This window comes from Oncorhynchus nerka, linkage group LG7 (assembly GCF_034236695.1).
Source record: "Oncorhynchus nerka isolate Pitt River linkage group LG7, Oner_Uvic_2.0, whole genome shotgun sequence".
In the NCBI taxonomy this organism is placed as follows: Eukaryota; Metazoa; Chordata; class Actinopteri; order Salmoniformes; family Salmonidae; genus Oncorhynchus; species Oncorhynchus nerka.
This window is the reverse complement of record NC_088402.1, coordinates 24,425,909-24,439,570: the sequence shown is the minus strand read 5'-3', so window position 1 is coordinate 24,439,570 and position 13,662 is coordinate 24,425,909. Positions and strand designations below refer to the sequence as shown.

At 46.2% G+C, this 13,662-nt stretch overlaps 1 protein-coding gene across 1 annotated transcript in view; it reads left to right on the top strand.

The window, feature by feature from the left end:
* The window catches only part of LOC115131349 (CUB and sushi domain-containing protein 3), a 317,735-nt gene that overhangs the window by 89,289 nt on the left and 214,784 nt on the right, over nt 1-13,662 (top strand). Inside the window, 2 exon segments of the mRNA XM_065021039.1 lie at nt 10,706-10,875; nt 11,333-11,489. Of these exon segments, the coding sequence (XP_064877111.1) occupies nt 10,706-10,875; nt 11,333-11,489 (327 nt within the window).

Sequence of the window (13,662 nt, the reverse complement as noted above, 5' to 3'; positions counted from 1 at the left end):
ATAATGTTACCTGGCTGGCTGTGGTGCACTGATTAAAACCTACAGTATAATGTTACCTGGCTGGCTGTGGTGCACTGATTAAAACCTACAGTATATTGTTACCTGGCTGGCTGTGGTGCACTGATTAAAACCTACAGTATAATAATACCTAGCTGGCTGTGGGGGCTGATTAACACCTACAGTATAATGTTACCTGGCTGGCTGTGGTGCACTGATTAAAACCTACAGTATATTGTTACCTGGCTGGCTGTGGGGCCCTATTTAAAATCTACAGTATAATGTTACCTGGCTGGCTGTGGGGCACTGATTAAAACCTACAGTATATTGTTACCTGGCTGGCTGTGGGGCCCTATTTAAAACCTACAGTATAATGTTACCTGGTTGGCTGTGGGGCCCTGATTAAAACCTACAGTGTAATGTTACCTGGTTGGCTGTGGGGCACTGATTAAAACCTACAGTATAATGTTACCTAGCTGGCTGTGGGGGCTGATTGACACCTACAGTATAATGTTACCTGGCTGGCTGTGGGGCCCTGATTAAAACCTACAGTATAATGTTACCTGGCTGGCTGTGGTGCACTGATTAAAACCTACAGTATAATGTTACCTGGCTGGCTGTGGTGCACTGATTAAAACCTACAGTATAATGTTACCTGGCTGGCTGTGGTGCACTGATTAAAACCTACAGTATAATGTTACCTGGCTGGCTGTGGGGGCTGATTGACACCTACAGTATAATGTTACCTGGCTGGCTGTGGTGCACTGATTAAAACCTACAGTATAATGTTACCTGGCTGGCTGTGGTACACTGATTAAAACCTACAGTATAATGTTACCTGGCTGGCTGTGGTGCACTGATTAAAACCTACAGTATAATGTTACCTGGCTGGCTGTGGGGCCCTGATTAAAACCTACAGTATAATGTTACCTGGTTGGCTGTGGTGCACTGATTAAAACCTACAGTATATTGTTACCTGGCTGGCTGTGGTGCACTGATTAAAACCTACAGTATAATGTTACCTGGCTGGCTGTGGTACACTGATTAAAACCTACAGTATAATGTTACCTGGCTGGCTGTGGGGCCCTGATTAAAACCTACAGTATAATGTTACCTGGCTGGCTGTGGGGGCTGATTAAAACCTACAGTATAATGTTACCTGGTTGGCTGTGGGGCCCTGATTAAAACCTACAGTATAATGTTACCTGGCTGGCTGTGGTGCACTGATTAAAACCTACAGTATATTGTTACCTGGCTGGCTGTGGTGCACTGATTAAAACCTACAGTATAATAATACCTAGCTGGCTGTGGGGGCTGATTAACACCTACAGTATAATGTTACCTGGCTGGCTGTGGGGCACTGATTAAAACCTACAGTATATTGTTACCTGGCTGGCTGTGGGGCCCTATTTAAAATCTACAGTATAATGTTACCTGGCTGGCTGTGGGGGCTGATTAAAACCTACAGTATAATGTTACCTGGTTGGCTGTGGGGCCCTGATTAAAACCTACAGTGTAATGTTACCTGGTTGGCTGTGGGGCACTGATTAAAACCTACAGTATAATGTTACCTAGCTGGCTGTGGGGGCTGATTGACACCTACAGTATAATGTTACCTGGCTGGCTGTGGGGCCCTGATTAAAACCTACAGTATAATGTTACCTGGCTGGCTGTGGTGCACTGATTAAAACCTACAGTATAATGTTACCTGGCTGGCTGTGGTGCACTGATTAAAACCTACAGTATAATGTTACCTGGCTGGCTGTGGGGGCTGATTGACACCTACAGTATAATGTTACCTGGCTGGCTGTGGTGTACTGATTAAAACCTACAGTATAATGTTACCTGGCTGGCTGTGGTACACTGATTAAAACCTACAGTATAATGTTACCTGGCTGGCTGTGGTGCACTGATTAAAACCTACAGTATAATGTTACCTGGCTGGCTGTGGGGCCCTGATTAAAACCTACAGTATAATGTTACCTGGTTGGCTGTGGTGCACTGATTAAAACCTACAGTATATTGTTACCTGGCTGGCTGTGGTGCACTGATTAAAACCTACAGTATAATGTTACCTGGCTGGCTGTGGTACACTGATTAAAACCTACAGTATAATGTTACCTGGCTGGCTGTGGGGCCCTGATTAAAACCTACAGTATAATGTTACCTGGCTGGCTGTGGGGGCTGATTAAAACCTACAGTATAATGTTACCTGGTTGGCTGTGGGGCCCTGATTAAAACCTACAGTATAATGTTACCTGGTTGGCTGTGGGGGCTGATTAAAACCTACAGTATAATGTTACCTAGCTGGCTGTGGTGCACTGATTAAAACCTACAGTATAATGTTACCTGGCTGGCTGTGGTGCACTGATTAAAACTTACAGTATAATGTTACCTGGCTGGCTGTGGGGGGCTGATTAAAACCTACAGTATAATGTTACCTGGCTGGCTGTGGTGCACTGATTAAAACCTACAGTATAATGTTACCTAGCTGGCTGTGGGGGCTGATTGACACCTACAGTATAATGTTACCTGGCTGGCTGTGCGGGCTGATTGACACCTACAGTATAATGTTACCTAGCTGGCTGTGGTGCACTGATTAAAACCTACAGTATAATGTTACCTGGCTGGCTGTGGTGCACTGATTAAAACCTACAGTATAATGTTACCTGGCTGGCTGTGGGGCCCTGATTAAAACCTACAGTATAATGTTACCTGGCTGGCTGTGGTGCACTGATTAAAACCCACTGTATATTGTTAACTGGCTGGCTGTGGTGCACTGATTAAAACCTACAGTATAATGTTACCTGGCTGGCTGTGGTGCACTGATTAAAACCTACTGTATATTGTTACCTGGCTGGCTGTGGTGCACTGATTAAAACCTACAGTATAATGTTACCTGGCTGGCTGTGGGGGCTGATTAAAACCTACAGTATAATGTTACCTGGTTGGCTGTGGGGCCCTGATTAAAACCTACAGTGTAATGTTACCTGGTTGGCTGTGGGGCCCTGATTAAAACCTACAGTATAATGTTACCTGGCTGGCTGTGGGGGCTGATTGACAACTACAGTATAATGTTACCTGGCTGGCTGTGGTGCACTTATTAAAACCTACAGTATAATCTTATCTGGTTGGCTGTGGGGGCTGATTGACACCTACAGTATAATGTTACCTGGCTGGCTGTGGGGGCTGATTGACACCTACAGTATAATGTTACCTGGCTGGCTGTGGGGGCTGATTGACACCTACAGTATAATGTTACCTGGCTGGCTGTGGGGGTCTGATTAAAACCTACAGTATAATGTTACCTGGCTGGCTGTGGGGGCTGATTGACAACTACAGTATAATGTTACCTGGCTGGCTGTGGGGGTCTGATTAAAACCTACAGTATAATGTTACCTGGCTGGCTGTGGGGCCCTGATTGAAACCTACAGTATAATGTTACCTGGCTGGCTGTGGGGGTCTGATTAAAACCTACAGTATAATGTTACCTGGCTGGCTGTGGGGCCCTGATTGAAACCTACAGTATAATGTTACCTGGCTGGCTGTGGGGCCCTGATTGAAACCTACAGTATAATGTTACCTGGCTGGCTGTGGGGCCCTGATTGAAACCTACAGTATAATGTTACCTGGCTGGCTGTGGGGCCCTGATTGAAACCTACAGTATAATGTTACCTGGTTGGCTGTGGGGGCTGATTGAAACCTACAGTATAATGTTACCTGGTTGGCTGTGGGGCCCTGATTGAAACCTACAGTATAATGTTACCTGGTTGGCTGTGGGGCCCTGATTGAAACCTACAGTATAATGTTACCTGGCTGGCTGTGGGGCCCTGATTGAAACCTACAGTATAATGTTACCTGGCTGGCTGTGGGGCCCTGATTGAAACCTACAGTATAATGTTACCTGGCTGGCTGTGGGGCCCTGATTGAAACCTACAGTATAATGTTACCTGGCTGGCTGTGGGGCCCTGATTGAAACCTACAGTATAATGTTACCTGGCTGGCTGTGGGGGTCTGATTGAAACCTACAGTATAATGTTACCTGGCTGGCTGTGGGGCCCTGATTGAAACCTACAGTATAATGTTACCTGGCTGGCTGTGGGGCCCTGATTGAAACTACAGTATAATGTTACCTGGCTGGCTGTGGGGCCCTGATTGAAACCTACAGTATAATGTTACCTGGCTGGCTGTGGGGCCCTGATTGAAACCTACAGTATAATGTTACCTGGCTGACTGTGGGACCCTGATTAAAACCTACAGTATAATGTTACCTGGCTGGCTGTGGGGCCCTGATTGAAACCTACAGTATAATGTTACCTGGCTGGCTGTGGGGCCCTGATTGAAACTACAGTATAATGTTACCTGGCTGGCTGTGGGGCCCTGATTAAAACCTACAGTATAATGTTACCTGGCTGGCTGTGGGGCCCTGATTAAAACCTACAGTATAATGTTACCTGGCTGGCTGTGGGGCCCTGATTGAAACCTACAGTATAATGTTACCTGGCTGGCTGTGGGGCCCTGATTGAAACCTACAGTATAATGTTACCTGGCTGGCTGTGGGGCCCTGATTGAAACCTACAGTATAATGTTACCTGGCTGGCTGTGGGGCCCTGATTGAAACCTACAGTATAATGTTACCTGGCTGGCTGTGGGGCCCTGATTGAAACCTACAGTATAATGTTACCTGGCTGGCTGTGGGGCCCTGATTATAAACCTACAGTATAATGTTACCTGGAAACCTGGCTGTGGGGCCTGATTGAAACCTACAGTATAATGTTACCTGGCTGGCTGTGGGGCCCTGATTGAAACCTACAGTATAATGTTACCTGGCTGGCTGTGGGGCCCTGATTGAAACCTACAGTATAATGTTACCTGGCTGGCTGTGGGGCCCTGATTGAAACCTACAGTATAATGTTACCTGGCTGGCTGTGGGGCCCTGATTGAAACCTACAGTATAATGTTACCTGGCTGGCTGTGGGGCCCTGATTGAAACCTACAGTATAATGTTACCTGGCTGGCTGTGGGGCCCTGATTGAAACCTACAGTATAATGTTACCTGGCTGGCTGTGGGGCCCTGATTGAAACCTACAGTATAATGTTACCTGGCTGGCTGTGGGGGTCTGATTGAAACCTACAGTATAATGTTACCTGGCTGGCTGTGGGGCCCTGATTGAAACCTACAGTAAACCTGGCTGTGGGGCCCTGACAGTATAATGTTACCTGGCTGGCTGTGGGGCCCTGATTGAAACCTACAGTATAATGTTACCTGGCTGGCTGTGGGGCCCTGATTGAAACCTACAGTATAATGTTACCTGGCTGGCTGTGGGGTTACCTTGGCTGTGGGGCCCTGATTGAAACCTGATAATGTTACCTGGCTGGCTGTGGGGCCCTGATTGAAACCTACCTGGCTGGCTGTATAAACCTGTATAATGTTACCTGGCTGGCTGTGGGGCCCTGATTGAAACCTACAGTATAATGTTACCTGGCTGGCTGTGGGGCCCTGATTGAAACCTACAGTATAATGTTACCTGGCTGGCTGTGGGGCCCTGATTGAAACCTACAGTATAATGTTACCTGGCTGGCTGTGGGGCCCTGATTGAAACCTACAGTATAATGTTACCTGGCTGGCTGTGGGGCCCTGATTGAAACCTACAGTATAATGTTACCTGGCTGGCTGTGGGGCCCTGATTGAAACCTACAGTATAATGTTACCTGGCTGGCTGTGGGGCCCTGATTGAAACCTACAGTATAATGTTACCTGGCTGGCTGTGGGGCCCTGATTGAAACCTACAGTATAATGTTACCTGGCTGGCTGTGGGGCCCTGATTGAAACCTACAGTATAATGTTACCTGGCTGGCTGTGGGGCCCTGATTGAAACCTACAGTATAATGTTACCTGGCTGGCTGTGGGGCCCTGATTGAAACCTACAGTATAATGTTACCTGGCTGGCTGTGGGGCCCTGATTGAAACCTACAGTATAATGTTACCTGGCTGGCTGTGGGGCCCTGATTGAAACCTACAGTATAATGTTACCTGGGCTGTGGGGCCCTGATTGAAACCTACAGTATAATGTTACCTGGCTGGCTGTGGGGCCCTGATTGAAACCTACAGTGTAATGTTACTGATTGAAACCTACAGTATAATGTTACCTGGCTGGCTGTGGGGCCCTGATTGAAACCTACAGTATAATGTTACCTGGCTGGCTGTGGGGCCCTGATTGAAACCTACAGTATAATGTTACCTGGCTGGCTGTGGGGCCCTGATTGAAACCTACAGTATAATGTTACCTGGCTGGCTGTGGGGCCCTGATTGAAACCTACAGTATAATGTTACCTGGCTGGCTGTGGGGCCCTGATTGAAACCTACAGTATAATGTTACCTGGCTGGCTGTGGGGCCCTGATTGAAACCTACAGTATAATGTTACCTGGCTGGCTGTGGGGCCCTGATTGAAACCTACAGTATAATGTTACCTGGCTGGCTGTGGGGCCCTGATTGAAACCTACAGTATAATGTTATAATGTTACCTGGCTGGCTGTGGGGCCCTGATTGAAACCTGGCTGGCTGTGGGGCCCTGATTGAAAGTATAATGTTACCTGGCTGGCTGTGGGGCCCTGATTGAAACCTACAGTATAATGTTACCTGGCTGGCTGGCTGTGGGCCCTGATTAAAACCTACAGTATAATGTTACCCTGATTGAAACCTACAGTATAATGTTACCTGGCTGGCTGTGGGGCCCTGATTGAAACCTACAGTATAATGTTACCTGGCTGGCTGTGGGGCCCTGATTGAAACCTACAGTATAATGTTACCTGGCTGGCTGTGGGGCCCTGATTGAAACCTACAGTATAATGTTACCTGGCTGGCTGTGGGGCCCTGATTGAAACCTACAGTATAATGTTACCTGGCTGGCTGTGGGGCCCTGATTGAAACCTACAGTATAATGTTACCTGGCTGGCTGTGGGGCCCTGATTGAAACCTACAGTATAATGTTACCTGGCTGGCTGTGGGGCCCTGATTGAAACCTACAGTATAATGTTACCTGGCTGGCTGTGGGGCCCTGATTGAAACCTACAGTATAATGTTACCTGGCTGGCTGGGGGCCTGATTAAAACCTACAGTATAATGGGCTGGCTGTGGGGCCCTGATTGAAACCTACAGTATAATGTTACCTGGCTGGCTGTGGGGCCCTGATTGAAACCTACAGTATAATGTTACCTGGCTGGCTGTGGGGCCCTGATTGAAACCTACAGTATAATGTTACCTGGCTGGCTGTGGGGCCTACAGTATAATGTTACCTGATTGAAACCTACAGTATAATGTTACCTGGCTGGCTGTGGGGCCCTGATTGAAACCTACAGTATAATGTTACCTGGCTGGCTGATTGAAACCTACAGTATAATGTTACCTGGCTGGCTGTGGGGCCCTGATTGAAACCTACAGTATAATGTTACCTGGCTGGCTGTGGGGCCCTGATTGAAACCTACAGTATAATGTTACCTGGCTGGCTGTGGGGCCCTGATTGAAACCTACAGTATAATGTTACCTGGCTGGCTGTGGGGCCCTGATTGAAACCTACAGTATAATGTTACCTGGCTGGCTGTGGGGCCCTGATTGAAACCTACAGTATAATGTTACCTGGCTGGCTGTGGGGCCCTGATTGAAACCTACAGTATAATGTTACCTGGCTGGCTGTGGGGCCCTGATTGAAACCTACAGTATAATGTTACCTGGCTGGCTGTGGGGCCCTGATTGAAACCTACAGTATAATGTTACCTGGCTGGCTGTGGGGCCCTGATTGAAACCTACAGTATAATGTTACCTGGCTGGCTGTGGGGCCCTGATTGAAACCTACAGTATAATGTTACCTGGCTGGCTGTGGGGCCCTGATTGAAACCTACAGTATAATGTTACCTGGCTGGCTGTGGGGCCCTGATTGTATAATGTTACCTGGCTGGCTGTGGGGCCCTGATTGAAACCTACAGTATAATGTTACCTGGCTGGCTGTGGGGCCCTGATTGAAACCTACAGTATAATGTTACCTGGCTGGCTGTGGGGCCTACTGATTGAAACCTACAGTATAATGTTACCTGGCTGGCTGTGGGGCCCTGATTGAAACCTACAGTATAATGTTACCTGGCTGGCTGTGGGGCCCTGATTGAAACCTACAGTATAATGTTACCTGGCTGGCTGTGGGGCCCTGATTGAAACCTACAGTATAATGTTACCTGGCTGGCTGGGGGCTGTTGAAACCTACAGGGTTACCTGGCTGGCTGTGGGGCCCTTTGAAACCTACAGTATAATGTTACCTGGCTGGCTGTGGGGCCCTGATTGAAACCTACAGTATAATGTTACCTGGCTGGCTGTGGGGCCCTGATTGAAACCTACAGTATAATGTTACCTGGTGGCTGTGGGGCCCTGATTGAAACCTATAATGTTACCTGGCTGGCTGTGGGGCCCTGAGTATAATGTTACCTGGTTGGCTGTGGGGCCCTTGAAACCTTATAATGTTAAACCTACAGTATAATGTTACCTGGTTGGCTGTGGGGGTTGGCTGTGATTGAAACCTACAGATAATGTTACCTGGTTGGCTGTGGGGCCCTGATTAAAACCTACAGTATAATGTTACCTGGTTGGCTGTGGGGCCCTGATTGAAACCTACAGTATAATGTTACCTGGCTGGCTGTGGGGCCCTGATTGAAACCTACAGTATAATGTTACCTGGTTGGCTGTGGGGCCCTGATTAAAACCTACAGTATAATGTTACCTGGTTGGCTGTGGGGCCCTGATTAAAACCTACAGTATAATGTTACCTGGTTGGCTGTGGGGCCCTGATTGAAACCTACAGTATAATGTTACCTGGTTGGCTGTGGGGCCCTGATTGAAACCTACAGTATAATGTTACCTGGTTGGCCGTATTTGTATTTATTGCCGATCCCCATTAGCCGCTGCCAAAGCTGCTGCTTCTCTTCCTGGGAGGCCCTGATAAAAGCTGCTCCTTCTCCTCTGATGCACTGATTTCTACCACCCTTCGTGACTCCTCTAATAGCAATGGGGCTTTGCAGCTATCGCATAACACTGCACACACAGATGCGCAGATGTGCGCACACACACTCACTCACAAGCGTATGTCATTGCTATAACCCTAAATTCCAACACCCCTCCTACTCATGTACTGTCAGATCCCTGCTTCTTAAAGCCACCTTGTCCCTGACCCCTCTTTTGTCTGAGCAGTAATGCAAGGATGGGTTTTTAAGATAATCTAACCCCTGGCCCTCTTCCTCTTCTCATCCTCTTCCCCCTGCCTCCCCTGTCTCTGAGTCCTCCGCCTCACGGCACAGGGCTGTTAAAGAAGAGGGCTGTCTTCAAGTTGCCTATCACACTGTATCACACCGCGTGGATCAGACCCGACCAGGGACCTGGCTCAGGGGAGAGGAGACTGTCGGCAGCAGATGGAAATGACTTCAGACACCAAGTGCAGGGAGAGTCAGAGTCACATCCAAGATGCTGCTCCCTCCTCAGTGCCGTCTGAGCAGCATCCTTCCCCTGGCTGAGACTGTAGATGTGCAGCTCTGACAATATCACAAGGCACTTCCTGAGTCCTGAGTGTCTGGGGTTCACTGCCAACAATGTGTGTGACTAGTACTTTTAGGACACACTCAAAGTCGTGCCATGGTCCTGCTCTTAAGAGCAGTCAGTCAGTTTTAATGTGATGTATTTAATTTACACTGAGAGATTTGGACTGAAGTTGAACCTCGGGGGGTCAAAAGCTCCTTACTCAAAAAAGTTTTTTTCTCTCCCCTGATGTGCCCCCCACCACCCTCACACACACACACACACACACACACACACACACACACACACACACACACACACACACACACACACACACACACACACACACACACACACACACAGTGGGGTAAGAGTGATGAAGAAGGGTAATTTAAGGGGAGGGAGTTCTTGTCACGAACACAAAAATTCACATGGTTCCTGACACGGGTTTCTTGGAGATATGGCGAGAGAGATAGAGTGTAAAGGTAATTGTTTTAATGGATGAGATAACTGTTGTGATTTATTCAAAATATGATACTAGTAATATCGTCATAACATCTAGGGGCTGTGAGTGAAACGGCGCATGAGGCATTAAATAAATCACCCTGGCTGCTGCTTTATGCACCACCCGACAAAGCTCCCCTCTGCAAAATGCATGATGGGTAGCAATACATCTGCTTTTACGGGGTTTTGTTCCATTAACTCTGAATTTGATGGTTATTGTTCAGTGTCAGGGTCCAGGGCCCCGATCCCAGGCCTTGTAGTTGAGCTCTGAGCAGCGACATGAATAATAATAATAACCCAGGAAGTCTATTCTGTCAGTTCCAATTCCAGATTTGCTTCTGAGCCCTCTAGATGGTTTACATCTTTGGTATCCAGGCACAAAATGCGAGGCAGGAATCAGAACAAGAATGCGACGATTCATGTTTTATGTGATTTACATCCAGGATATGTCCATAGTGGTGAACTAGTACTGTATGTAAATACATGTGATCAAACATGCTGTTATATATGAACTGAACATGTGTATGGAAAATGTCATGGAAAATGAAAAAGTTTTACATTTATATTCCCCTGACGATAAACCGTCGTTGTCACATGCACTTTCCAATGGTGTTGTTTTGTTCTCTCTACTTCTGTCCTCCATCCTGTAGCCGAGTGCGGCTCATCTGTCATAAACAATGAGGGGATTATGTTGTCGCCGAACTACCCAATGAACTACGAGAACAACCATGAGTGCATCTACAGCATCCAGGTGCAGGCTGGGAAGGGAATCAACATCTCTGCCAGGACCTTCCATCTGGCACAGGGGGACATTCTCAAGGTACTGACTGGTCTCTGTCTCTGTGTGTGTGTGTGTGTGTGTGTGTATAGTACACTTGTGATGGTCAATGACACTTAAGCATGTGGAATGTGGATTCTGTCCATGGTAATACGCCTTTTCTGCACCAGATAAATAGTGGCATGGATTCTTAATCTCATCAATGGCATTATGCTGGATACAGTAGCCTGGAATCCTACTGAATTGTAACAACATGTTGCCTCAAGAGCAGCTCTCATTGAGTTAAGAATGGTCATCTTTAACAAGGACCTACCCTCTCCTGTCATAAACCATTAGCACCTGTAATCAGGTACATTCTCTATTAGACAGTGATAATAATCAGACTGAAAAGGCAATACTTTACACACTTGACATTACAATGACATATACACGTTCATGAAAACAAAGTCATACTTTGCAATGAACAGAACTGAACTAAAGGGTACTCTTCTCTCTGCAGATCTATGATGGTAAAGACAGCATGGCCCATGTCCTAGGGGCATTCACAGGCTCATCCATGCTGGGTCTAACCCTCATTAGTACCTCAAACCAGCTGTGGCTGGAGTTCTACTCTGACCCGGAGTCCACTGGAGAGGGCTTCAAGCTGGTTTACTCTAGTAAGTTACCAACCAGTCAGTGTGCAAATGTAAATGTAGGAATTATATGACTATTTCTCTCTGAACCATTTGTATTTCATATACCTTTGACTATTGGATGTTCTTATAGGCACTATAGTATTGCCAACCTAATCTCAGGAGTTGTGCTGTTTGAATGAATGTTTACGAGCCTGCTGCTGCCTACCACTGCTCAGTCAGACTGCTATATCAAATATAAAATCATAGATTTAAATATAACATAATAAACACACAGAAATACGAGCCTGTGGTCATTAATATGTTCAAATCCGGAAACTATAATTTCGAAAACAAAACGTTTATTCTTTCAGTGAAATACGGAACCGTTACGTATTTTATCGAATGGGTGGCAACCCTAAGTCTAAATATTGCTGTTACATTGCACAACCTTCAATGTTATGTCATAATTACGTAAAATTCTGGCAAATTAATTGCGGGCTTTGTTAGGAAGAAATGGTTTTCACATAGTTCACAATGAGCCAGGCAGCCCAAACTGTTGCATGTACCCTGACTCTGCTTGCACTGAATGCAAGAGAAGTGACACATTTCCCTAGTTAAAATTGCCTGCTAACATTAATTTATTTTAATTAAATATGCAGGTTTAAAAATATATACTTGTGTATTGATTTGAATAAAGGCGTTGATGTTTATGGTTAAGCACATTGGTGCAACAATTTAACAGCAGATTGCCCCTTTAAAGGGCATTAGAATTTTGTTGACAGCCAGGAGTGGATTTCAAGGGAACATTCCACAGCTTGGTCCAAGGTAATATCAATTACCTGAAAAATAACCTCTACACTTGTCTTTGTTGACCTTGTCCTTGCCCCTCACACAAAACCAGACTATGTACCACCGCAGACACATAAAAACCACACGCAATCATCTTTAATACCATTTGTTGCGCTAGCTGGTAGCTAGCCTGTGTAACATTGGACAGGGTGTTAGTTCTGAGAGAGAAAAAACCCTATTAACACACTGGTGGGCAATCTACTAAATCCGTGTCTAGTGTGGAGATTTCATTCCACCTGCAAGATTAGCTGTTTGATTGCATAATAAAGGTCAATTGGAAGCCCAGGGCTAAGTCCCAAATGACACCCTATTTCCTGCATAGTGCACTGCTTTTGACCTGAGCTCTGTTGGTTATCCAATGGTAGTGCACTATAGGGAATAGGTTATAATTTGGGACAGTCAAGTAGCAGGCGGCGAGGCCATCACAGTTCAGTCAGCACAATGGTTGGAGTGTGATTAAAAAATAAAAAGAACTCAGTCTAAGTATTTTCCGGACCCAGACTTTTGTTTCCGGTTGAATGCTATGAGACAATGACCTGTAATTAACGTGCAATCAGTGTGTTAGGTGAAAATTGCCACCGTTAGTCAGTCCCAGTATCCTCGTACCTCCACCACACAATATGTTAAGTTCAGTCAACCTTGTTTTTCTCTCAGTATAGTGCAGTACATTGCTGTCATGGTAACTACTAAGTAGTCTATGAGTGCTGTGCTAGACATGAACGTTTATTCCCAAGTTCAGGGTGTACAGTTAATTGGAGGAGGGGCGGGTGGAGCAAATGGAACAGGGATTTGTATTTTGAAAGGTAGCTGTCAATGTTCTGAGGAGAGGACTGAGGTACACGTCTCATTTTAGCTTGGTTGCATTCTCATATGAGAGAGCAGAGTTCAAACCTGCAAATATGAAATTGTCAGCTACGCTAAGATGTGTGGTGGCGTTTTGAAAGACAAGAAGAAAGGGTAATATAATTATTTATTTCCTATTCCTCTCAGTTCGCTGTGTAATTATGATGCTGTGTGATGATGAGTGCAAAGGAAAACAATTATGAGAAGATAATAACAGGAAGTGTCTCTCACAGAGAGCCGGCCCACGCTCCTCATGTACCAACCAAAAGTTCCAGACACATCTCCAAATTAACCAAGTGCTTAATCCTAATTGTTCTGCCTGCTTAGTACAGGCCCCATCCCTGCCTGCGGGCCCAGTGGGATCCTCCAGTCAAATTTTCAGCCGTATTGACTGATTATAACGACCGCCCTAACTTTCTCTCTGAGCCTCTAAAAACATACATGCAACTCAAGCAGCACAGAAATAACAGGATATGGCAGATCGGGATAGTCATTGCACTAATGACCCAAAAAAGAAGAGAGG